This window comes from Cygnus atratus, chromosome 14 (assembly GCF_013377495.2).
Source record: "Cygnus atratus isolate AKBS03 ecotype Queensland, Australia chromosome 14, CAtr_DNAZoo_HiC_assembly, whole genome shotgun sequence".
Classification (NCBI taxonomy): Eukaryota; Metazoa; Chordata; class Aves; order Anseriformes; family Anatidae; genus Cygnus; species Cygnus atratus.
In genome coordinates this window covers 11992114-12015500 of record NC_066375.1, presented here as the reverse complement: position 1 = coordinate 12015500, position 23387 = coordinate 11992114, and the positions used below count along the sequence as shown (strand labels likewise).

The window sequence follows — 23387 nt, the reverse complement described above, 5'->3', positions numbered from 1 at the left end:
CCCCTCCCCGCGCAGCGATTGGCCAGCTCCTGCGGGGCGCGCGCGGCGATTGGCCAGCCCCGCCGCCCCGGCGCCCCGCAGCCCCGCCCCGCGGCAGGCAGGGCGCACAAGATGGCGGCGGCGGCGGCCGTGAGGGGGCTCGGGGGCGGCCTGGGCCGCGGCCTGCGGGAGCTCCGCGTCCACCTGTGCCAGAGCTCGGCCGGCAGCCGCGGCGTCAGGTGAGAGCGGGGCGGCGGGGCCTGGCCCGGGCTGTGCCGTTCCGTGCCGCCCGCCCGCCCGCCCGACCGGGGCGGGTGCCGGGGTCGGCACCGCGGACCTTGCCTTGCTCATGGCCCCCCGTCCCGTCCCGTCCGCAGGGAGTTCATCGAGCAGCACTACGTGGCCCTGAAGCAGGCCAACCCCGGCTTCCCCATCCTGATCCGCGAGTGCTCCGGCGTGCGGCCCCGCCTGTGGGCCCGCTACGGTGAGCGAGGGCCCTCCGCGTGCCCGGGGCGGCGGCGGCGCCTCGGCGTGGGGGTGCTGCGGGGGGGGAACCCCAGGAGGCGGTAAAAAAAAAAAAACGCTCCTGCTTTTTCATCCTGCTCCGCGTTCTCGGTGAAACGCCACGGAGGGAGCGGAAAAGGCCCCCTGAAAAGGCTTTTTCTCCTGAAGCCGTCTGTGTCAGACGAGGTTACAAACGTCCCTTCAGATACGCGATGCTAAACGCGAGTTCCTCAGTGCGAGCACAAAGGCCAGCGTAGCCCGCAAGCGTTGGCGCGTGCCTCTGACTTGCAGGAACATACTGCCCCAGGTAGGGACCGCTGCAGCGGCAGGGGTGGTTTTTTTCAGCACTGTTTTACTGAGGTGTTAGTGAGGAGCTTGATGTGACTGGGCCAAATGCCACCAGGTTGGTAGCTGTGGGATAGCACAGTGGCCTTTGCTCAGCAGCGCCCCAGGTTTACAAAAAAAGGTAAGCAAACATGGTAGGGTGCATTGGTTTCTGCAAGGGAGTGGCTGAACAAGGGGATCAAGGAAGGTGGAAACAGTAACTTGGGCACAGGGAGGCAACTGGAGAGTGCTGAGTGCTGAGGGATGGTGATGAGATGTCAGCTGTGACACTGGCTAAGGCCCTGGGGAAACACAAAGCAGGGCTTTAGCTCACCCAAGACAAAAAGAATGAGGCTCCTGCTCTCACCCTCCCTCTTTTCTGCAGAGTTTGGCAAGGAGAAAAGCGTGTCACTGGATAACCTTTCCGTGGATGAAGTGGCCAAGGCCTTGGAGAACATTGTGAAAGGCAAGGCGTGAAGTGACACCAACTGTGCACATACTGAACACTTTACTGATGATCTTTAATGTAAAATGTGTCCTTAACTTATCAATCATATAAACATACATGCTTACCCAGAGCTTCGTGTGTTGGATTTAAAACTGCAGCACCAAAAGGAGATGCTAAAGGAAGCTGCAAATCCAGCAGGGTTTGTATTCCCCTCCACAGCAACAAGAGCTCTTCTGCACTGGCTGCAGCTCAGCTCAGCTTTGCCCCCGCACCAGGGAGGCGTGGGGCAGCCGGGTGGTGGCTCCAAGGTGACACGGACATCAGGGAGGGGAGCGGGGAACAGCCCACCCAGCACCAGCATTTCCATGCAGCCAGCGCTGCTGCTCGTGGTTGGTGTGACTGCCTGACCAGCCCTTGGGCAGTGGTGCAGGAAAGCAGGGCAGTGAGTGAATAGTTTGTTCCTCCTCGGGCCAGGAGGGCGGGCTATGTAATCTAGGAGAAGGCGGACGACGCAGCTGGTGAGGAACTGAAGACAGAGGCTCCCGGTGGCTGTAGGGCCATGTCCAGCAGTGCTTGCACCCGCTCCTGGAGTTCTGGGGTGCTCTGGTGCTGCTTGAGGGTCTGGTGCCCTCCTTGCCTGACAAAGTCAACAGCAGCCTGCGCAAGGAGAGAAGAGCAAGAAGGGGGTTGGCTGCCTGCTACACGAGGGCTGAGACACCCGAGTAGCCACTGCAGCTGATCCCTTCTGTCCCGAGCCTCGATCTCCCCTTGTACAGCGCAGGGATCAGGGCTGAAGGAATTCACCAGAGCCCTGCCAGACACTGAGTCCAGAGCAGGTAAATCCAGCCATGTTGGTCCCTGGCCTGAGTGCATGGGACTTGAAGAAAGCACAACTGAAGCAAAACAGTCCCCCCATAATAATCAGTGACTTAAAGGGTGCAAAAAACCTGCCCAGAAAACAGAGTCAACAAAAAGAAACATCCCCCCCCCCTCCCCCGGAGACGTGAGGACTTCCAACTCTGTCACAGAAGCGTTCCCCACCCCGCTTCGGTGCACGTCTTGAGTACTGAAGGAGTATGGGCCAAGAGGGGGAAGGAGGGAGAACAGTTTTGTTCAAGTGACGCCCACCGTTTTAACGCTGGGTCCGTGGGCGTGAACCCGCGGCCTACCTGCGGGCAGTGCAGGAAGAGGAGGTGCAGCAGCTCCAGGCACTGCCCCACCACTTCTGGGTCAGGGAGCGCCAGGGGGCCCAGCAGCAGGGGAAGGGCAGCCCGCTGGCGCAGCTGCTGGCAGTAGGCGGGCCCCTTCTCTGCGACGTTGCACAGCACTGTCAGGCCCTGTGCAGAGAAGCCGTGAGTGAGCAAGCCAGGAACGCTCTGCTAATGGGCGGAGATCCTGACGGCCTTCGGAGGGCTGCAAAGAACTCCCCGTTGCCTCCCCAGAGGTCCTGCCAGGTGCTTCCCCAGCTCCACGCCCCCGCCAAGGGGCATCCCCACCCCCTGGGGCACAGCTCATCTGCGTGCCCTGGAGATCTCAGCAGGATCTCCGCCAAGCAGTCACAATCACACCCCCCTTGACAGAGCACCCCGAGAGCCCCCCACCTTTACAGTCTTCCGAAAGAAGGTGGCAGCAGCCTCCCCTGGCCCACCCCAGGTGCTGGCAGGCCCGGACCTAGGTCAGTATCTGCCTTGGGTGCCTGGGACTAGCATCAGGTAGGGGATCCCTCCTTTGACAAGACAGAGGTAGTGTCTTCAGGGGATGCAGGTGGGGATGTTACCACCACACCAGACTTTCCGCCAAGCTGTTATTACCATCCCAAGCCTGAGTACTGCACGCACAGGACTCACGTTCCTCAAAGTCTAGAGCTTTCCCCAGCTCAGGGGCACGAAGCGAGGTCTTACCAACACGCTCGCTGCCTGGGAACATGGCAGGAGCTGCAGCAGGGCTGGGAGCAAGTCCAGAGAGAGCAGAGCAGAGCAGAAGAAGGGCTCGTCCGCTGGAACGGGCAGAGAATGAGCGCGTTAATAAAACTGCCTCAGCGCAGGAGGGACAGACAGTGCACGCTAACCGCTCTGGGCAAGCACAAGGCACACTCAGCCCACAGCAGACCAGCTCAGACACACAAGGTGTCAGTGGACAGACAGCTCCCACCCACCCACTCCATCTTACTAAACTCAAAACCTATCCTGCGAACTGAATCAAGGAGGCAACACACATAAAGGGAAGAACCTGGCTGATTCAGGAGTGTTTCTACTGTTTCCCTAAAAGCACTGCCATCTGTATAAACTGAGACACCACCTGGCAGTCCTTCATGCTCTGACTGTGCCACTGCACGGTGCAGCTCTGCTGGGAGGTTCCCCATGTAGTGAGCTTGAAGCCAGCAGTCAAAGTAGGTCCTGGCAGCAGCAGCTCTAGCTCTGCTCACAGCCACGCAGGGACACTCACCCGTGAGGTTGTTCAGCAGCCAGAGGCACTCCGGTATGATGAAGGGGTGCTTCTGGAGGTAGCACTGCATGACTATGAACAGGGCCACAAGCAAGCGCTCGTCCTGGATCTGGGCTTCGCATCCTGTCTCCTCTGCAAGCAGGTTGCCGAGACACCGCAGCACCGGGCAGGTGAGCTTTGAGAGCGAGAAAGACGATGCCTTTGGGCTGGATCACATCTCCAAAGCAACGCAGGGAAAGAATAGTATTCTTGCCCACGTCTTACCAGCTCCAGGCCCTCAGAAATGCTTTGGGAGATTTCAGAAGCGATGTCGCACAAGAGCGAGGTGAGGGCAGGTATGGCCCCCAGTGCTATCAGCGTCGCGTTGGCTGTATGGCTGCAAAGGGAAGGGACACCACGGTTGCTCTTTGCACCCAGCTAGGGACCTGCCGCAGCCTCCACGAACCAACTGGGCCTGGAAATCCTGAGTACTATCCTGAAACCATAGTCAGGTTTATTTCACATTTAAATAGCAGCTTGTATCTGAGCAGATACTTCAGAGAAAGTTTAAAAGCCCATGGAAAACAGATCCACTGGAATTAGCCACGTAGGCCAGGAAACAACAGCTCTGGTTCTTCTCCAAGTACCCACACTGTGCCTTCTCTCTGCTGGGGCTGCTGCAAGAGATGACACCACCAGAACAGCCACGCCAAGACAGGTAGAGATTTTTGGCAGCAGCCAGCCTGGACAAGTGACACTGAACCAAACCCAGAAGCTCGAAGATTCAGGGAGTTCGCCTTGGGAAGTGCAGGACACAAATCCAAACGCAGGAGGCAATCAAGGGGCTTTTAGAGCACCAAGAACAGCCTCAGTTTTGTCACCTGTTATCACCCTGTAAACAAACTCATCAATCCCGCAAACATGCTGTGCTAAAATCTGAGACCGCGAGTGCCCAGGAGGGGAAAGAAATTGCTTTCCAAAGGGAAAGGGGTGAGGGGAGGCAATGCAGGACCCAGACCCACAACCACAGGCTCCACACAGGCTTGTGCTCCAGCTGGCAGAGCCTTTATGCTTCTATGTTCGTCTGCCCCCAGGGAACTCAAAATGAGGATAAAAGAACATTTACCTACAAACGATGTAGTGGAGACACCATGCAAATTCCACAGCAGCTCCTGTCCCAAATTTGAGGCCAGAGCAAACCAGTCGAAGCATGTGCTGGGGGAGAACAGAGTCCAGAACCAAGCTGGGGTCAGAACAGCAGAGTTAATGGAGGCACTGACCAGAGCACAGGCAGGACAGACAACCGATGGGGACAGATCGTCCCCAGCTGCCAGGCAGCTCCAAATACACTCCTGGAAGAGGCTCTTAGGTAAGGGCTACAGACTCAGGCACCACCACAGCACAATGCAAGGCATGTGCAAGCTGTCCCTGTGCGTGGCAGGACCTGGGGGCACTCAGAACACCTTGGCTGGGGGCACATTTTTGGCACTGAGGGCTGTCAAACTGATCTTTTCCTTAGCAGGAAGAATGCGGCCAGAATTTCCCCGTTGGCCTACCCTGCTCAACACTGTCCTTTACTGAAATACCAAAGCCATCTGCTCAGATTAGGCTGAAGGAAAAGAGTCAAGCCCTTCACCCTGATCTGCAGAAAAGCCTGCATAGTTCTTGTAGGATTCTGCTCTGAATTATTAGTATCTCTGGGATGGGAAATGCATCATCGTCCCTGGCACGCAAATACCACGCAGGGCCCCAGGGCCCATCCCGACGCAGGGTACAAAGCTCGGACTCACGGTATGATCTCTGTGGGAGCTTCCTTGGCTTGGAGGAGCTGTGACAAGACGTAACCCAGACCTTCCAGCACAGCCTCATGCGGGGACTGCAATCAAACAGAACAAAGCTGATCCCACACAACAGAGGCAAGGGGTCCCAGGGCATCACCTGCATGCTAGGGAAAGGGCAATACCTTCATGTAACACTGAGCCAAGCCAAAGCTGAGCTGTCCCCCCCGGCCCCACACTCAGGGGTTGCAGTTGTAGGGACTCAGAAGCCCAACCACGGCAGCGCTGCTGCTCTGCACATTTAGATCTGCAGCTGACAGCACTGCTCACTGTGTTGGTCTCCTAAACCTGCCGCAGCCAAACTGTGCAGAGGGAAAAAGTCTGCAGCTCACTGTGTTTGAGACTTTACTTGCAAGCCACAGTTATCAACGTGAGACATGCAGCTTGAAAAGGACACAAGGTGGTAACCTGAGCCCCTAAAAAGCAGCACAAGGAGCCTATGAGAGGCCCTCACTTGCTGCAACAGGACAGTCCTGTACAGAAGGATCTCTACCCAGCTGGAATGGTAACTCAGTCCTCTCAGCCAGTGCTTAAAGGGTATAAGAAAAGGTCCTTTTATGGGGCAGGGCATGGGAAGAGTGTGACTGAGCTACTTTACCCACCTGGATGCAGGATGCCAGCACTGGAATAATGCCCTGAGGCAGAAGCTGCTTTCTCACAGCTTCACTTTCCACTACCAAGTTGCCCAGCGTGTACAAACACAGCTCCTGAAACACAACCAAGAGATCGTGTCACCCCCTCCACATTCCCCAGCAGGACCCTGGCCTGCCTGGGCACCCAGAGCAGCCAGCAAGCCCTCTGGGTCCCTGCACCCCAGGTCACCCTTCACCTGAGCAGGGCAGAGGCTGTCTCCAGAGGGACAAACGTGGGTGAATACTGCTGGACCCTCCCAGACACCCCTGTTCCCAGCTGGCTTCAATCTATCCTTGTTCTCTTAATCATGTTGGGACTAGCAGAACATCACTTCAATTTTAAAAGTTTTTCCAGGCTTCTAATTGTTGCTATTATATTTCCCTGAAACCCCTCTAATTCCATGGTATTCTCTTGGAGACTGCCTGTGTATTGCAAATATGATCATCCTCTTAAAGCTGCTCCCTGTTTTATCCCTGAGCTCTGATCCTGTCTTGTCTAAGCTCTGCAGCCCAGGTATGGCTCCTTCCCTAAACTGACCACTCATCATGAGCCCGGGCTGAGGACCTCAGCCTTCTGCTCCACCACCTAGGGCTCTGCAGGGACCTCCCCCTGTCACTCCACTGCCTGTCCAGCCACAGCATCTGCAGGCACCCAGCTGGCAAATCACTCAGCCACCCCAAAGCCACTTCAAGTGTTCACTCCTTCACCTGGATCAAACTCTACAGTTTGGAACTGCAGGCATTCTGCTCTTCCTTAAACAACCTGCGTTTTTGCTTTACCTACCACACTCGCACCAAGGTACCTCCTGCGCAGGCCCAGCCTGCATCAGGAGCCCAGACCACGCATCTGGTGATGGAGTCCAAAAGCCACAGCCTGCAGTTCCTGCTCCCACAAACATAGCTTGGAACTGGAGGGCAGATGCTCACGGGGCTATGTGGGGGAATTTGCTGCAAACAAGGCATGACTCTGTGATCTGGGCTGTGTCCAGAGCACTGGGGACAGCAGAGTATGAAACGGGGTTATTCCCCTGTGCTTGGTGCTGAGGAGGCTACACCTGGGTGTGCCCAAGTCAGGTGAGGTGATGTCTGCAAGGCTGCCAGGACAGCTGGGTTGGGGCAGAGGGTTACAAAAATGTCTGGGGGTGCTGGGCTGAATTTGCCTGGCCTAGGGGAGGCTTGGCAACATTCACAAGCAGTCTGCAGCTACATGGAAGGAGATGTAAACATGATGGAATCAAACTCCTTTTGGTTTTGGGACAGGGCACAGCCAAGGGTGTCTCCACACTTGGGGGTTTTCAAGACTAGGCCCGCCACAGCTGCCATGGGCTAGCTCTGGGGACAGTGCTGCTCCCCAGGGAAGGATGAATTAGGGAATTCCAGAGGGCCCTTCAAACCAGCGCTTCCATATGAACCATATCAGACTAAAGCCTGGCCAAAACGGGTCCTACTGCCACCCAACCTCTACCAGAGGATTACTGGGAGCCAGAGCCCTGGCAAACCCAAGCACGGACATTACCACAAACTCAACACTGTGTCCCGAGAGGTATGTCAGGAGATAGGAGGTCACCGGCATGCACGCCTCAGCCACAGCAGCATCACTGGAGTGGGAGAGCTCATGCAGACAGCGGGCTGCCTCCATCTGCACGTCAGCCAGACTGCCGGTGAACAGCCCGATGAGTGTCCGGACACTGCCATCCAGCCTGGGGAGACACAAAGGGTGCTGTTACCTGCTGCCTCCTGCCCTCAGACACACACCTGCTCATCCACAGGACAAGTGGGACAAACGGCCTCGTAGTGCCAGGCCTGGGCTGACCTGACAAACTTCTGCTGAGTCTCCTTGTCCTGCAGAGCCCGACGGAGGCGTCTCAGCAAAGCTTTCCTGTCCTCTGAACCCCTCTGCACACCCCCGAGCAGTTCGGAGACCTGTCCAAAAATTAAGAGCCGTGTGAATTTCAAGCAGTGCCGGTGTTAGGACTTCACGCCATTAACCCTAGAGGGAAAGAAACCCAGGCAGCGTTGCAGTTGCTCGCAAAGAGCCCCGGTGGTTCCACCACGCTGTCTAAAGGACCACCAGACATCTAAAGGCGAGGGGAGACCCCTGGGCCCCCCATCACCACGGCGAGCGTCACGCTCTCACCTCGTCCTCCGGGAGAGGCTGCAGCAGGACCTCGGCTCCATCCTGCTCGTCCTCCCGCAGGAGCCGCTTGCTGACCAGCTGCTCCTGCCGCCGGGCCTTCCTCAGAGCTGCGATGGAAGCAGTCCCTGTCACCACCTGCCCCGCTGGCAGGTGGTGACAGGGGACCGAGACGGGGGGGGGGTGGGACTGAGGCACCGAACTGCCTAATTCCTCCTAACCCCGAGAAGCCGCCGGTCCCTTCCCGCAGGGCTGGTGGGGACGCAGGAGGCAGGGGCTGGATTTAAACCTCGCGGGGCTGCGGGTGCCGCACACCGACGGGGCTCACAGCGCCCGTCTGCGCCCTGCCGGGACGGAGGGAGTGTGGGGGGGGGGGACAAAACTGCTTTCACGCCGCGGAGAGACCCCGCGAAGCCCAAAGCGCAGCAGGCGGCTGGGGAAGGGCGGCCCCGCGGTCGGGAAGCCGAACCCGGCCCGGCCCCCACCTGCCTCCCGCTCCCGCCGCCGGGCCCGCAGCTCCTCCGCGCCCCCCCCGGGCCCGGACCCGGCCCCGCGCCGCCGCCGGCCCCACATGGCGGCGGGGAGGAGGAAGCCGGGGCCGAGGAGGAGGAGGAGGAGGAGGAGGCCGGGGCGGGGCGCGGCGCCGCGTGACCGGAGCCCGGAGCCCCCCCGCGGCCGCCTCCGGTCGAAGCCGCGATCGCGGCGGCCCCGGCCCTGTGGGGGTCCCGCCGGGGCGGGGGGGCTGCGGGAGCCGCGGGCGGGCTCGGGGTGTCCGGGGGCGGCCCGAAGAGGGCCACGAGGGTGACCCAGGGGCTGGGGAAGCCGCCCGGCGGGGCAGGAGGGCTGCGGGAGTTGGGTCTCTTCACCCTGGGGAAAAGCAGGCTGGGGGGGCGGGGGTGGGGCTCGTCGCAGGACTCCGGTACCTAAGGGCTGGGTACAAAGAGGAAGGAGGCCCTCGTCACAAGGAGCCGCTTGGAGAGGGCCAGGGGCAGTGGGTACAAGTTGCACTGGGGGAGGTTTCGTCTTGATGTAAGAGAGACGTTCTGCAGCGAGAACAATCAGTCACGGGCACAACCTCCCCAGGGATGTGGTAGTAGCCCCATCGCTGGAGGTGTTCAAGATGCTGGGCGCCTTGTGGGTAATCTCATTTAGGCTCCATTCTCACACACAATGTTGGGCCTGGTGATCCTTCATTGTCCCTTGCAAGCTGGGCTGCTCTGTTATGAGCCCTTCCAAAGAGTGGGGTGTTGCAGGATGAGTTCTGCCCTCATTTCTAACACAGCCCCGTGATTCAGCCACAGAGAGCGTGCGGTGAGCATCTCCAGCCCATCACTGGGCTGCTGCTGTTGCAGGCCATCACCTCGTCTCCATTTCACTTGGAAACATAGACATGAGCATACACAGGCAGGGGACGCTACCAAGAAGAATTCCGTATGCCTTGCAGGGAGAAAAACTGGTCAGTCTCCAGCCTCAGGCAAGGTTTCCATCCCCATAGGGCCAGGTTTCATTTTTGCTGAAGCCAAAAATAGCCCAGAGACTCAGCAGCCACATCAGATTATTGGTCTCAGTATCCTAGGATCTTCCACGGTCGAAATTAAAACCAGAAAGTCATCACCCAAAGGAAACCTCCGAAACCAAATGTCACTGAAACCAAGTATGGCTGACCACTGAGGAGACAAAGCTCCTTTTTTTTATATATATATATATATATATTATTATTATTCTCTGGCAGATCTCTGGGGGAATTTGCAGCAGGTAGCAAGAAGAAACAATTAAAAAGGTACCAGGTCATGATGGTTAGAGCCACGTCACCAGAGCAAGGAGTGAGGAGGGCTCAGGATATCTGCTCTGATTTTTCCATGATGTACACAGCAGCAGCTCCATGTAACTGGAGAACCTGGAAGGGGAATCATGAGGTTGCCCAAGGGGAGGAAGTGAAAGCAGTACAGAGCCTGCCTGAGACACCAAGAGTGAACCTCAGGGAGATTAAAAGCCAAAAGGAGATCTTCCATTTGCCCATCCTAGCAAGACAGTGCCAGGACACATGGTGCAGGCATCCTGCACAAGACCCAGCTGCTCTTGCGCTGACTGTGTCTTCCTGCAGTACATTAACCACACACTGGGAACTGCGCCTTCTAGCTGTGCAGCTTCGCTGTTTCTCTGATATCCATTCTGAAATCCAATGTAGGCAGAGAAAGCCCCGTGGAAGAAAAAGTCCTTGACAGATCAATCTTTCTGAATGCAGAGCAGCCTGCGGTTGCTGTTGAGGAGCATTGACATTTTGGAGTAGGTGATCGCAGGGCATTTCCTCAGCCAAGCCAAGAGGCTGACCTCAGGTAGTGCTGTCACAGCACTGCGATGTGTGGTGGGGAGCAAGCTGCGTGGTGGGAGCGGGGAATATTGGGTCAGTAGCTGTCCCCATCCTACACAGGACATGGGGACAGGGCATGGTCTGGACACGGGGCATCACAGCCCCTTCCCTTTCTGCATCACCTCCTGCTGGGTGCTAACCACGCAGTGGGCTCCAGGGCATGGCAAACCCAGAGCACCTGGAGACAGAGGTGTGTTGGGGCTTCTCCTGAGAGTACATTTTAGGGCAGCTTACTGCCACGCCGTTCCCCATCCTTCCCAGGACAGTAAGTGAACTCCTTTCCAGCTGCAGCTCAGAGCAGCATTTGCTACAGGGAAGCAAAGCAGAAGTAACTTGGGCGGCTGCTGCTTCCCGTGGCACCACTGGCCCCATCCTGCTCAGGAAGCTGCTCGGAAGGAGCCTTGCAGCACTCAGGAGCCTGCTGCTGCTATCTGCCTGCCCCGAGCGCAGTGATCAGGGCGGGAGGCGCTCACTAAACTCAACTTCAGCAGGACAGGGCTGCGAATGTGCAAACAGCAACTGGGAGGCACCTGCGGTCACCGTGGCTGCACGGGGCTGGAGGCAGGGGAGGATCAGGCGCAGGAGAGCTGAGCACTTGCAGAGCTTTTGGCACCTACAGCTGGGACTTGGCAGCAGCTAGAGGAAGCAGCCACCGGGCAAGGAAGCGTTTCAGTCTGGAGCTGGCCGGTGAGTCTCAGCGCAGCCCACCCCTGCCGAATGCTGCTCCCACCGCGACAGGGGCTTGGTGCAGGGGCTGGAGCAGGGTCCCCCCGGGGAGGGTAGTGCACGGCGGCACCGAGCAGGTGAGAGCTCTGTCCTCAGAGGCTTCTGAGGCTTGGCCAGGAAAAGCTGTGGCTGATCTGGGCTGGTGCCAGCAACAGACCTGCTCCAGGCAGGAGGCTGGACTAGAGACCCCCTGAGGCTCTTTCCCATCACCCTTCTTTGGCAAAGTTGAGTCAGTGCATATTTGGGAGCCTTTATTTTTTGATTTCTGCAGAGCTATGCTTGATGCTGACGGGGGTGTACAGAGACTCTCAGAGACTATTTTCTACTTTCCCCTTTGAGGCTGGTAATGAATCAAATCCCTGGGTGAGAAAAAGGAAAATATGAAGCTCTCTGTTGCAATTTCCTGCCCCAGATTGCACAGAGAAACAAACAGAGCTGTGGCTGTCCCATCCTGCGCTGTACATAACTCAGCTTTTCTAGTTGCTGTGAAGTTTCCTGGCTGCTCACAGACAGGAATCTCTGCACCCTATCTCCCCGTCTCAGCCCTGGTCTCACTGAAATTCTGCATCTGGGGTCTGGTCGGACCAGTGCCAAAGAGGAGCGGGTGGCACAGGTGGAGCTCCTGGGTGTTGCACTGATGATTACGAAGGGCTGGGAGCTTTGCCCTGAGTCACCTCTGAGTAGCCACATGGGTGCTGGTGGAGCATGCCGGACCCACCAGCAGTTGGAAGGGGCGATGAGTGCAGCTCAGTGTCCCTATGAAGGATGTTTCTGCAGTGCTGATCCTGGCCAAGTCAGCCCTCCGTTCTGTTGGTCTGAATGGTCCCCTCAGCTGCCCCTGCCTTACACCGCTGCTCTCCTCATTTCTAGGCTGTTTGCCATGAGGGTGGCTGTTCTCCTCCTGGGGCTGGCACTGTTGGAGGCGGAAGGCAGGTGTTTCTTTAATCGCACTCAGGAGTACTGTGTGTGCTACAAGCTGTCCCAGGACAATGCAGGGAGCATCATCCAGTGCCTCGCAGCCTCTGTTGTGGAGTTTCAGGGAGGAGAGCTGGAGAGATATGTTGACTTGCCCATCAGAGACCTGGATCCCTCCACCATTGACATGCTTGGCACACTTGAAATCAGGAAAATCATTTTGGGTGACCTCCTGGTGCCTGAGGTCCTCCTCGCCCGTGTCTTAAGGTTCTTCTCCTACACCCGGGTGCAGGAGATGGCATTTGAGAGCTGCAGTTTTCTGGGGAGGAGCAGCTGGGATGAAATGGCTGGCCAGAACTTGCCCATATTGTCCCTCCATTTCCACAACGTGACATCTGCCCCGCTGACGGGCCGCGAGCAGGACTTCTCTAAACTGAGCAGCTGGCTGGGGACCCTGCAGGAGCTGTCTGTCACCAGCTCCCACGTCACCAGCCTGCCCTGTGGCATCGGAAGGGTGTTCAGAGCTCTGCGCTCCTTGGACATGGCACAAAACAGCCTTGGGGATGGGAGTTTGATGCCTGCCTTCTGCGAGGGGGCCTTCCCGCAGCTCCAGGTCCTGAGTCTGCAAGAAAACAACCTGACATCCTACCACGGTGTGTGCAAAAGCGTGCAGCTGCTGCACGAGCTCCAGCACTTAGATCTCAGCCAGAACAAGCTCGTGGCCAGCCCATCCTCCTCTTGCCAGTGGCCGGCGTCCCTCCGAATTTTTAACTTGTCCAACGCTGGCTTGGACAAAGTCCTCACACCTCTGCCTCCTGGCCTAGAAGTGTTGGACTTGAGCTCCAACCACCTCCATGCTGTAGACATCTCCCTCCATTCCCTGAAGACTCTCCTCCTGAGCCAAAACCTGCTGCTGGCCGCCCCCTCCATCAGGAATTACCCCACATTGCACTCCCTCCACCTCGACAACAACTTGATTACGGAGTGGCCATGGGACGAGGTGAAGCTCTTGGGGAACCTGCAGGACGTGTCTGCGGCTGGGAACCCCTACAACTGCACCTGCGCCGGGGCTGGGGCCCTCCAGGCGCTGGCAGCCACGGGCTGCCTCAGGCAGGGCTGGCCCCAGGACTACGCGTGCCACTCGCCCCCCCAGTACCAGGGCACGCTGGTGAGGGACGTGCCTGCCTCGGTGCTGCAGTGCAACAGAGCAGCGGTGCTTGCTCCCGTCTGCACGGCCCTCGCCCTGCTCTGCGTGGCCGGGGCTGGCTGGCTGGCCATGGCACGGAGGAGACGCGCGGCCGTTCCCACCGCTGCTCAGCCCCAGGGGCACGGCCAGGAGCTCGGTGAGAAGGCTCGCAGGAGCCCGATGTGCTCGTGAGGGGCTCTCTTGCTCTTCCCCCATCCAGGCTCCCTGTGGAACAGGAGTGTCTTCAGCGCTGTCCCACAGTGGCGGTGGCTTTTCCCATCTGAGTCTTGGAAACCCTCGAGGATGGGGAGACCCCCCCCCCTTGCTGTGCTCTGTCCCTGGAAAGATTTTCCTTACATCCAACCTCAACCTCCCCAGTCTCAGATTATACCCATTGCCTCTCTGGTATTGTCAGCGCTGATCAAGAGGAGTTTGGGTCCATCATGTTTGCAGGCTGTCCTCTTCCTCTCCTGTTCTGGGGGTTACAGCTGTAAGGATGCCTGGTTTGCAAGGATGTCTGCTTCACTGCTATTCAGCACCGGAGAAAAAAAACACACAAAGGACAGGGAAAAAAACAAGCAAGCAAACAAACAAAAAAAACAACAAATTAAACATCTCTACACACAAACCCTAATGAGCAGGAGATGACAAAGGCAGCAGCAAAGACCTCTCAAAGTGCTCTTAGGGCGCTGGTGGATGAACTCCTCACGTGTGACCTCAAAGAGGTTCAGCCAGAACCTTTGTAACCAATAAGGAAATTGGTTTATTCTGGGTTATCAGAAAACACCTCACAGGAAAGAGCAAACTGACTATGGGATGCTGAGGGAAACTGGGGGACTGCAGAAAAAAAAAAAAAAGAAAGAAAAAAAAAAGTGTACGGGGAGGGGGCCATGGTGGGCAGCTGCGGCAAGAACGAGCATGGGGGAATGGGGAGGATGGGGAAGGAAGGGATTGGCTGTGGGTAAGCACTGCTTATCCCCCAAATCTGTCCTGCCTTCTCATTAAAATCTGTTCCTGGGCATTTTTGGTGTCTCTTTCACTGTATTGTGTGTATGATCTGCCAGCAAATGCAGGCTGGGCGATGCTGAGGGCTGGCGCTGGAGCAGAGCACAGGGTCCTGGAGCAGGCTGCAGGATCCCCAGCCTCAGCATTTCCTTTTTTGCTTTCTTGGTAAGACCGATCTGCAGCAAGGGTGAGCCTGTGGTTTGTGGTTGCTTCTTGTGCCTAGATAACCTTCATAACTGAAGTTTCCTCATCTCCCGTCCCTGGCTTGCAAAGATGTTGCTCTGGGAGCCAGGAGCACGCTGAGGCCGTGAGTGGGTCCAGGCAGCTGCTCACCTCCCATGGCCCCAGTGGGCTCGTGGAGCTGGGAGCAATTTCTGGATAGCTGAGCCGCAGGGTGCGTGGGGAGGTGGCACCCCGGGGCAGATTGCCAGCCTGGTGCCAATAACGCACAGTGCTGGGACCGCTCGCCCCACACCGTGGCACCGGAGGGCTGGCAGCGTCCTGGGGGCACCACCTGGTGAACAGCCCCACGCCAAACGATCTCCAAGGCTGAAAGACCTCAGACTCCAGAACCTGGTGCCTCCAGGCTGGGCTCAGTCCCTGCCTGGCTCTGCCCACACAGCTGTGCCTGATACCCATCAATAATGCACAGGAACATGATCGCCCTGCATAACCCCATCCCCTGCCCTGCCTGAAACGGCAGCTCAGTGCTGAGCTAGCCATGGATGCTGGGGAGGTGAGTGGGGCACATCACAGGGTGGCTGGGGGGTGTCTGCCTCCTGTTTTCTGTGTGGTGTGGCCCCAGGGCCACATCCGGATCCTGGTGGGTGCTCAGGGCAGGACCCTGCTTATTGCCCCTCTGCTGCGTGTGTCCCCACAGGCCGAGCAGGAGGTGTGCGTGCGAGCGGCCATGGGACTCCACCAGGCTGCAGGTAGTGCTGGGGCCGGGACTGCCAGCTGTGCTGGCGGGGCTGGTGGTGGGGAGAGGGCGTCCACACCACCCCGGTGGCTCTGAGCACTGTGGTCACAGTGGGAGGGCTTGGGGACAATGTGAAGCCCCAGGACCTGGCCCTCAGATGTTGGAGGTTTGGGGGGGGGGGCAGAACCAGGGCAGGCAGAGTGACCACACTCCACACTCCATTTCAGGGCCAGGAGGGAGCTGGGGGGCCAGCAGCAGAGACCCCCGGCAGCTACTTCTTGCAGAGAAGGAGATCCAGGTAAGAGCGGCAAGGACAGGGGCATCAAGGGGCAGGGGACCCTGGTGGCTCAGATGGGAGCAGGGAGCCTCATCCCAGCCACTTGCCCAGCAGATGCCTGCCCAGGCATCATCCAGGGGGAAGGATGAAGGGGGGGTGCTCCTGGGGATCACCAGGAGAAGGAACAGGGGTCTCCCCCCACCCTCTGTACACCCTCACCATCTCCAGCCCAGTGTGCTCAGTCCTTCCTTTACCCTGCACTGGTCATACTGGGATGGCAGGGAAGCTGAACATTATCGCCCTCACTCCATGCCAGGAGAGCTGCTTGACTGTAGACGGCATCTTTCACTTGGATGCAGGACAGGTACCGTGTGCCCCACGTCCTTCTGCACCCCCAACCCCAGCCAGGGGAACCAGGGGCATATCTGCAGCCCACTGGGCTTCTGTCCAGGAGGTGCTGAGCACCACTGCTGGCTCCTCAGGCATGCTTGGGTCCTGGGTCTTTTCCTACATGTGGCTCTGCTGGTGTTTCTCAGCCTGTTTCCTCCTGGGTGCTGAGCTGTGGCTGCCGTGCTGTGACACGTTACCTGTGCCATGCCCTCCGTGCTGTGCAGTGCTCTCTCTGATCTATGATCTATGCCATCTGATCTGATGCCCCCCGTGCTGGGCCATCCGCACCGTCCCGGCTGTGCCACGCCACCCATGCTCTGCTGTCTACATCTCTCCTGCCAGGAGAAGGTCTTGGAGCTGGCAAAACCCCAGCTGGCCCTGGTGCCCCTTGGCTACAGCGTGTCCCTGCTGCTGTGGGACCCCCATGGTCCTGGGACCCAGCTGCCACTCCAAGACATCGTCTGGCAGGTGAGGGTACAGGGGTGGTTGTGGAGAGGTGACAGAACATCCAGTGGACGACTGGGCTCCAGGATCAGCCAACTGACCCCAGTCCTGCTGGTACGTGTGAGAACCAGACATGGGTGCCAAGAGCCAACGGGTCCCAGCTTGACCAGCTTGTTTCCAGGTGATCGAAGCTGTCTTCCAAGAGCTGGAGGCCTCAGGGAGTGACACACAGGGCCTGCAAACAGTCAGCCTGGTCCAGGTATGATGGAAGCAGGGCTGGCCAGACCCTGTATTGCTGCAGTCCTGGTGCCCAGTCCTGCATGCAGGACCAGAGAGCTTTGCATCTCAGGCTTTCTCACCTCTTCACAGGGCTCCCCAGGCATGGGAAGCCGCGGCATGAGCCCTACACAAATCTGGGGTTCCCAAGGCTTTGGCCTTCCCTGGCCAAAGGTCATCCCCTTCCAGCCCTTTGTCCCATGACAGGGGGTCCTGGTGGGTGCCAGCGGCTCCCCCTTTCTGCCCCGTGTCTAACACAGCCCTGTTCCAGGTCTGTGCTGCGGGCAAAGCCTGGGACCTGCTCCGTCCTGACGGCCGAGCCCTGCAAGTGATGGACATCACGCCCCTGGGCCTGTAGGTATCTGGTGCCCCGCGGTGGCAGCTGCACCTGGGGGCTGGTACCCCAACATCCAGCACGGGGCTGCCCAGGGCTGTCCCCAAAGGGGCCTGGGCACGCAGAGGCAGGAGGCTCCCTCCTTGCTTGCTCACATCTCCCTGCTTCCAGGATGGTGGAGGAGGCAATGGAGATCGCTGTGCCCAACGCCCAAGCTGCCATCAGCGTCTACATGTGGGGGCTGGGGGCTGCCCCAGCACCGCTCCCGCAGCGCGAGGGGCAGCCCCCAGCAGACGGGCACTCGGCTGCACAGGGGTGAGGGCCCGGCAGATGCAGGGCCTGAGGCAGGGGCTGGTCCAGGCACCGCACGGTGCCGCTCACTGCCGCCTCTCCCCAGGGCTTGCAGCCTCTTCACCCTCACCGTGGAGCGGCAGCTGGAGGGCGGCAGGCACCAGCGCTCAGCTCTCCGCATCCTGGCGTTCCCAGGACCCTGTCCCGAGCTGTACGTATTGAGCTGCGGCTCTGCCTCGTCCTGCTACCGCGTGCCCGGCTCCATGCCCCATCCCTCTCCCGAGGGTTCTCTTGGCAGGGTGCCCCATCCCACGATCCTGGCATCAGGCACCGGGGCTCTGCCCTGGATCGTGGAGCAGCTGCTGAAGGGGAACAGCCTCACCTTCCTGCTGCTGTGCGTGACGCTGCCAGGTAGCACCGGGAATTGCACCGCGGTGCCCTCCTCAACGTCCCGCTGCTTGCTCTGGCACACAGCAGCATGCCAGCCACCAGCTCACCCCTGCCAGCAGCAATGCTGTGCCAGCCCGGGGACATCCCCGTGCTCACGAATGCCACATCCCCTGCCTGGGCACCCAGGACTTGCCGCTCCCCCAGACACCCCCGGGGAGGAGATCCTGGCAGCCCTGGCGCTGGCCGAGCGGGTGAAGGGGGCAGCCAAGACAGTGTCACCCACCCACTGGGACCCCGCGCAAGAGGTGGCGGCACGGCGGGAGGAGATCCGAGGGCTGCGGACGGAGCTGCTGGCTGGAGCTGGCGGCCCCGAGCAGGGGAGAGCAGTGGCCCAGCTGCAGAGAGCCCTGCGTGAGCTGCAGGTGGGGGAGCTCCCCTGGACACCCTACGGCCCGGCCAGGACCAGGATGGCGCTGATCCTCCGGTGTCCCAGGCCTTCGCCCAGCACTGAGGGCAGCACCTGGGGGCTACCTGATGGGGGGAAAGGTGGTTTGAGTGGGGTGTGTCCATGTCTGGAAGTCTCCAGCATCCCCAGCTCCTTTTTCCAGGTACTGAAAAGCCAAAGGTGGGAGAAGAAGCAGGCAGCAACCAAGGTGTTTGGGACAAACCAGGTGCATCAGCCCAGTGCCAAGGTGGGCGCAGGTCAGGCAATGACCACCTCCCCCAGGGACAACCTGGGCACAGGAGAAGTACCGAGGTCTGCCGGTGTCCCCATAATGTCTCCTCTTGCTTCTACAGGACCTGATCTCTGCAGGGACTGCAGCACCAGCCCAAAAGCCTGGGACCCAGATGTCCCCAGACGGTGCCAGCCTGGAGACAGCAGGAGGTCGGGAGCAGGGGACGGGCATGTGCCCCATGCCTGGGGGGCTGCCGTGGCAGGGGGCACTGCTTACGTTACACTGTTCTCCCCAAAAAGCACCAAGGGCCAGCGAGAGCTGCCAGGGAGGGACCAGCCGAGCCCCAGGGAGCGCGGGGCAAGGCCTGCTGGAGGAGCAGTGGGCACTGACTGGGGGCCACGTGGTGAGCGAGACCCCACCAGGTGCCCCCACATTCAGCATCTCACAGCATGCCCCACGGCCCTGCCTCTGCCAGGCAGGGAGCCGGTGCTGGCCATGCCCGTCCCTGGAGGTTGGATACTCCATGGCTAAGGCCCAGAGGCAGCAGCTGCAGGCTCAGCACCAGCTGCTCCTCCAGCGGGAGCTCGGGGATGTGCCAGCGCTGGGCCAGGAGGTGAGCACAGGAGAGCCCCAGGCAGAACAAGGTGTAAGAAGTCGACCCGGAGGGCTCCAGGCTCTCCCAGACATCCCAGAGCTGCCCTGTCCTTGCCCCTGTCCTCGCAGTGGGATGCAGCTCGCTGGCAACAGGAGGTGGCCATGCTGCACCTGAGCCTGGAGGCAGCGCGAAGGGAGCGCGAGGCGGCTGAGCAGGACCTGGAGGCCCTGCTACAGAGCCACCGGCAGGAGATGCAGGCCTGGAGACAGCACCTGCAGCAGGTGGGCAGGGGGGGCTGGGCACCAAACCCGGGCTGCTGGCACCATCCCACTTGCGGGGGCCAGGAAGATGCCAGGGGGCCCTGGGTATCCCCGCAGGTGCTTTGGGACCAGCGGCGCCAGGCGGAGGAGCGGGCGGAGGCACTGGAGCACCGGTACCGGGCGCTGCTGCAGGAGGTGCTGCGGGACGCCGTGCAGCTTTCTGCACACAACCAGCAGCTGCGGGAAGCCAAAAGCCACAGCTCAGCTGATGCCACCACACAGGCACCCTGAGCCAGTGTCCCTGAATGGGGGGGCATAGCTGCACTGACAGCAAGGACAGTGCGGCCACAGCTCCCTGCCGCCTTGACCCCTGCTGCCAGGGGACAGATGAGCCACTCTGACAACTGCTGCCTAAGATAAAGCCTTTGGTCCAGTCTGCGCTGGCTTCTCAACAGCACAGGCCGGGCCCTCTGTGGCACCGAGCGGACACAGACACAAGGCTGAAGCACGCACCATGGGAGGGCTCGTGGCTGCGGGTGCGCAGCCACATGCAATAAAGTAGGTGCCCCCTCACCAAGGAGTGTCCGGATCAGATGCGTCCCCAAACAGGGCAGAGCAAGGCTCTGTGAAGTGACAGAGATGCCTTCCTGCAGGGAGGACAAACGCACACACTGTTGAAACACAGCTTTAATAACCATGCCACAGCCAGCAGTGACTTCCGCCCACCAGGAGTTCACTAGCCACAGCATTTGTACAAATTCAGGTGCTGTCTCCCCTTTGAAAGGCAGGCAAAACAGTTCCCTCATACTGTCCACAGAGGCAGGTAGTAATGCTGTGCCCAGGACAGGCAAATGAAGCCCAATGCCCACCAGATCTTCAGCCAGGGGCTGGGTTGAGGATTAGGCTGGAAAACTGCAGAGGAGGTGGGAGCAATGCCCCCAGCCAGTGTGGGGCTCTCCAGGCAGCAGCACGCTGCTCCATGCAGAAGGCCGGTGCCTCTGGCCAGGATCATGCAGCAGGTCTGGCCACATGCATGTCAGAAGCACACCAGAGCTAACCCTGCAACAGCATTTACTGGCACAGGGGATGGGTGTGTGCTTTGGTGTACAGAAGATGGGGGAAGCAGCTTGACTGTGATGTACTGCATGACAAAGGGCTCAGGATTCACTCTAGAGCCTGGGTCCACCAGATCAAGCGGGAGCCTCATGGAATGGAGTCCTGGCCAGGCTGGAGCAGAGCACAGGGAAGGCACTATCCCTGCTTCCTGGGCACGTACACGCTGAGCAACGCCCTCATGTGCATTTGCTTTAGGCCATCAGTAACACATTCAGGCACCTATCACCAATGAAAAGGTGAAGAGGCACCACCATGCTTCTAACACCAGCCCCAGCACAAGCAATGAACACCCCTGAGTAACAAATAAAGGCTGCCCTGGTGCATGCAGGGCAGGAAGGCAACAGCTATGTGACCCCATAATACAAGTGAACAGCAAGGCCGATGCACAAGACGGCAACGAAGAAGAGGAGGGTGAGCTGCAGGTTGAAGAGCATGACAGACAGTACGGCATTGACCAGGATAGAGCAGGAGATCACAAAGAGCCTGGTGATGTTACTGCTGTGCTTCATGACCACAGACATGATCAAGCCGTTCAAGGCCTGACTGACCACAATCACCAACACCCAGGAGGAAAAGCCCTCCAAGAAACCTCTCTCTGTGCTGCTCCAGAAATGGCCGATCAAGTTGAGCAGGACCCCGAAGAAGTAAAGGAAGAGGTTCTGAAGGCTGAGAGGCAGAGCCTGGGTTTTCAGGATAGCTTCTGTGTAGACAGCAGACAAGCCTGATATCAGGCAGTACACCGAGATCAGCAACAAGCCCACAAATGTGACGTGCAGCTGCATCCTGGAGGGGCTGGTAGAGTCCTGTGGGTCCTGCAAGCCTCCAAAGCTGTAGCTCACCCCAGCAGCCATCAGGAGGAAGAGTGCCAACCACTTGCGCATGCAGAGTCTTTGACGCAGGAAGAGGCTGTAGAGGAGCGCAGTGCTGACAATCTTTAAGTTACTCAGGACCTGGTAGGTGCTGGGATCCATGAAGAGCTGCATGTGAACCACCAGATTGTTGTTTGCAGCATAGAGCAGGGCAGAAAGGGCAAAGGGAACGACGTGGTGCCAGGACACGGCAACTCCCAGCAGCTGCCGGTCCCAGGTCAGCAGGAAGAAGAGGGAGAGCACCAGCTTTGTCAGCTCGACGAGAACCACGACAGATGAAGAGCTGAATGGGATTGTGCCATCCACCTTGCACAGGGTCAGGAGGGGAGCATGGGAGCCGTATACAGCCACAGACAAGAGCAGCATCAGTCCCCACAGCCCCCGCTGCAGCACCCAGGGTGCAGGGCTGAGCAGAGTGCCAGTGGCTTTACCAAACATGCCCATTTTCAGGTAGCAGCCAGCAAAGGTGAGCTGCTACCAATGGGGAGAGGCCAGATAGACTCACACCCTGGCACATTCAAGAAGATAGCAAATACCATGAATTTAATGAACCTGATTAAAACAGGATATTACCTGTTACATTTCTGATACAGAGGAAGGGAATGGCTTTGTTTCTCATTAAGGAGAGAAGCAGAAGTCTCCCCAGGAAGCCACAAAAAGCACACTCCTAGGGCAGGGTGCCTGCTCAGTGGAAGGGCACGTGGGCAGTGACAGCAGTGGGGGTCAGCAGGGAGAGGGGCCAAGGGAGCGGGCAGCTGGCACCCAGCTGGCTGCTGACACATCCGAGCTGCTGGGGGTAATGGCGTGGTTGCCTCTCACCGTTACTGGTTACGGACACCCCATAACCAGACCTGTGGGCGTCTCACAACAGCTGGTGTGAAGCTCTTGTCCAAGGGGCAGGAACGTCACGCAGGATGTGTCCGGGTGCCCCAGGAGCCTCCTGCCCCACTGCCTGTCCCAGGAGTGCCACTGATACAGCCGCTGCCGGCCAGGTTCCCCTCGCTAGTCCCCACCTTTCCTCAGAGAGCTTAGGTAGTCCCGGACCGTCTTCTCCACGTTGGGCACGGCGTAGTTCTGCGCTGCGTAGATGCCCGTGCACGTCCCCACCACAAAACCCAGGACTGCCGAGAAGCGGAGTTTAGCTACGAGGTAGCCGGCCAGGAAGCCCTTGAGGAAAGGAGAAGCCAGCAGGGAGCCATCCTGCGGGGACAGAGAGGAGTGAGGCTGCGGGAGGGGCCGGGGCAGCAGAGCCGGCCGGCCCCAGCCTTCCTTACCTGCCCCACGCCGGCGTGCACCTCGTCCTCCACCCGCCGCTGCAGGCTCTCCAGCTGCCCCTTCAGGAAGGCGAGGTCCTTCAGCTTGGGCAGCGGGTCCTAGGGAAACACACAGGCTGCAGCACCGTGCCCGCAGCGCCGTGCCGGGCCTGCCTAGCCGCCGCACTCACCTTATCGTCCGCCATGCTGCCGCAGGCGCCGCCCCGGCTGAGGGGGGCGGGAGAGGCCGCCCCTGCCCGCCGCCATTTTGAGGCGGGGCGGTGCGGAGCCGGCCGGGCGCCATCTTGAGGCGGGGCGGTCCCGCCGTGCTGTGATGGCGGTCCCTTCGTGCGGGAAGTGGGGGCTGCGGTGGGCTGTGAGCAGGGCTGGTGGGACTGCAGCGGCACCCGCCTCCCTGCCCGGGTGCTGGGACAAGTCCCCCAGGACTGCTGGTGGGATGAGAGGACGTGTCATTGCCCTGCGCCCCTCAGGGGCTGGGCAGATGTGAACATGTGTCTGCCTTTCAGGAGAGCTGTGTGGCCGGGGTGCACGTCCATGGCAAAGATGCTGAAGTATGGTGGAAACAGTGGCTTGGCAGACCCCAGCACCAGAGTCCTGAACAAAATTGATGAGGAAACAACAAGAACGACTCCCCAAAACTAAAGCCTTGAACTTTCTAGGGGCTGGAGCTGGCAGTTGATTCTAAGCAGGCTGCTGTGGCTCTGGAGCAGTCAGGGTGGTTTCTCAGCAGGGATCCGCTCCCAGCACAGCAGGTTGCTCAGGGTAAGGCAACTAGACAAAAGCCCCCAG

At 59.3% G+C, this 23387-nt stretch overlaps 5 protein-coding genes across 5 annotated transcripts; 2 read left to right on the top strand and 3 right to left on the bottom strand.

Moving 5' to 3' along the window:
- Positions 1–74: 74 nt before the first annotated feature.
- Positions 75–1385, top strand: NDUFA2 (NADH:ubiquinone oxidoreductase subunit A2). Its single transcript, XM_035559859.2, has 3 exons — positions 75–218; positions 357–463; positions 1193–1385. The coding sequence occupies exons 1-3, from the start codon at positions 112–114 to the stop codon at positions 1282–1284; spliced, it is 306 nt and encodes a 101-aa protein (XP_035415752.1). The 5' UTR covers positions 75–111; the 3' UTR covers positions 1285–1385.
- Positions 1308–8892, bottom strand: TMCO6 (transmembrane and coiled-coil domains 6). The gene is made up of 12 exons (XM_035559858.2): positions 8769–8892; positions 8287–8393; positions 7963–8072; positions 7666–7849; positions 6120–6224; positions 5470–5555; positions 4806–4922; positions 3965–4076; positions 3701–3875; positions 3157–3251; positions 2425–2592; positions 1308–1912 (listed from the first exon to the last, which is right to left on the bottom strand). Exons 1-12 carry the CDS (start codon positions 8854–8856, stop codon positions 1748–1750), a joined length of 1512 nt encoding a protein of 503 aa, XP_035415751.1. The 5' UTR covers positions 8857–8892; the 3' UTR covers positions 1308–1747.
- A 3368-nt stretch (positions 8893–12260) lies between these two features.
- Positions 12261–13834, top strand: LOC118254453 (monocyte differentiation antigen CD14-like). The gene has a single exon (XM_035559680.1). The coding sequence runs from the start codon at positions 12261–12263 to the stop codon at positions 13671–13673; it is 1413 nt and encodes a 470-aa protein (XP_035415573.1). The 3' UTR covers positions 13674–13834.
- Positions 13835–20008: 6174 nt separating this feature from the next.
- LOC126913111 (probable UDP-sugar transporter protein SLC35A4) lies at positions 20009–21768 on the bottom strand. Its single transcript, XM_050713596.1, has one exon. It carries the CDS (start codon positions 21766–21768, stop codon positions 20800–20802), a length of 969 nt encoding a protein of 322 aa, XP_050569553.1. The 3' UTR covers positions 20009–20799.
- Positions 21769–21846: 78 nt separating this feature from the next.
- On the bottom strand, positions 21847–22875 carry SLC35A4 (solute carrier family 35 member A4). Its single transcript, XM_035559850.2, has 3 exons — positions 22769–22875; positions 22599–22697; positions 21847–22524 (listed from the first exon to the last, which is right to left on the bottom strand). Exons 1-3 carry the CDS (start codon positions 22781–22783, stop codon positions 22327–22329), a joined length of 312 nt encoding a protein of 103 aa, XP_035415743.2. The 5' UTR covers positions 22784–22875; the 3' UTR covers positions 21847–22326.
- Positions 22876–23387: the final 512 nt, after the last annotated feature.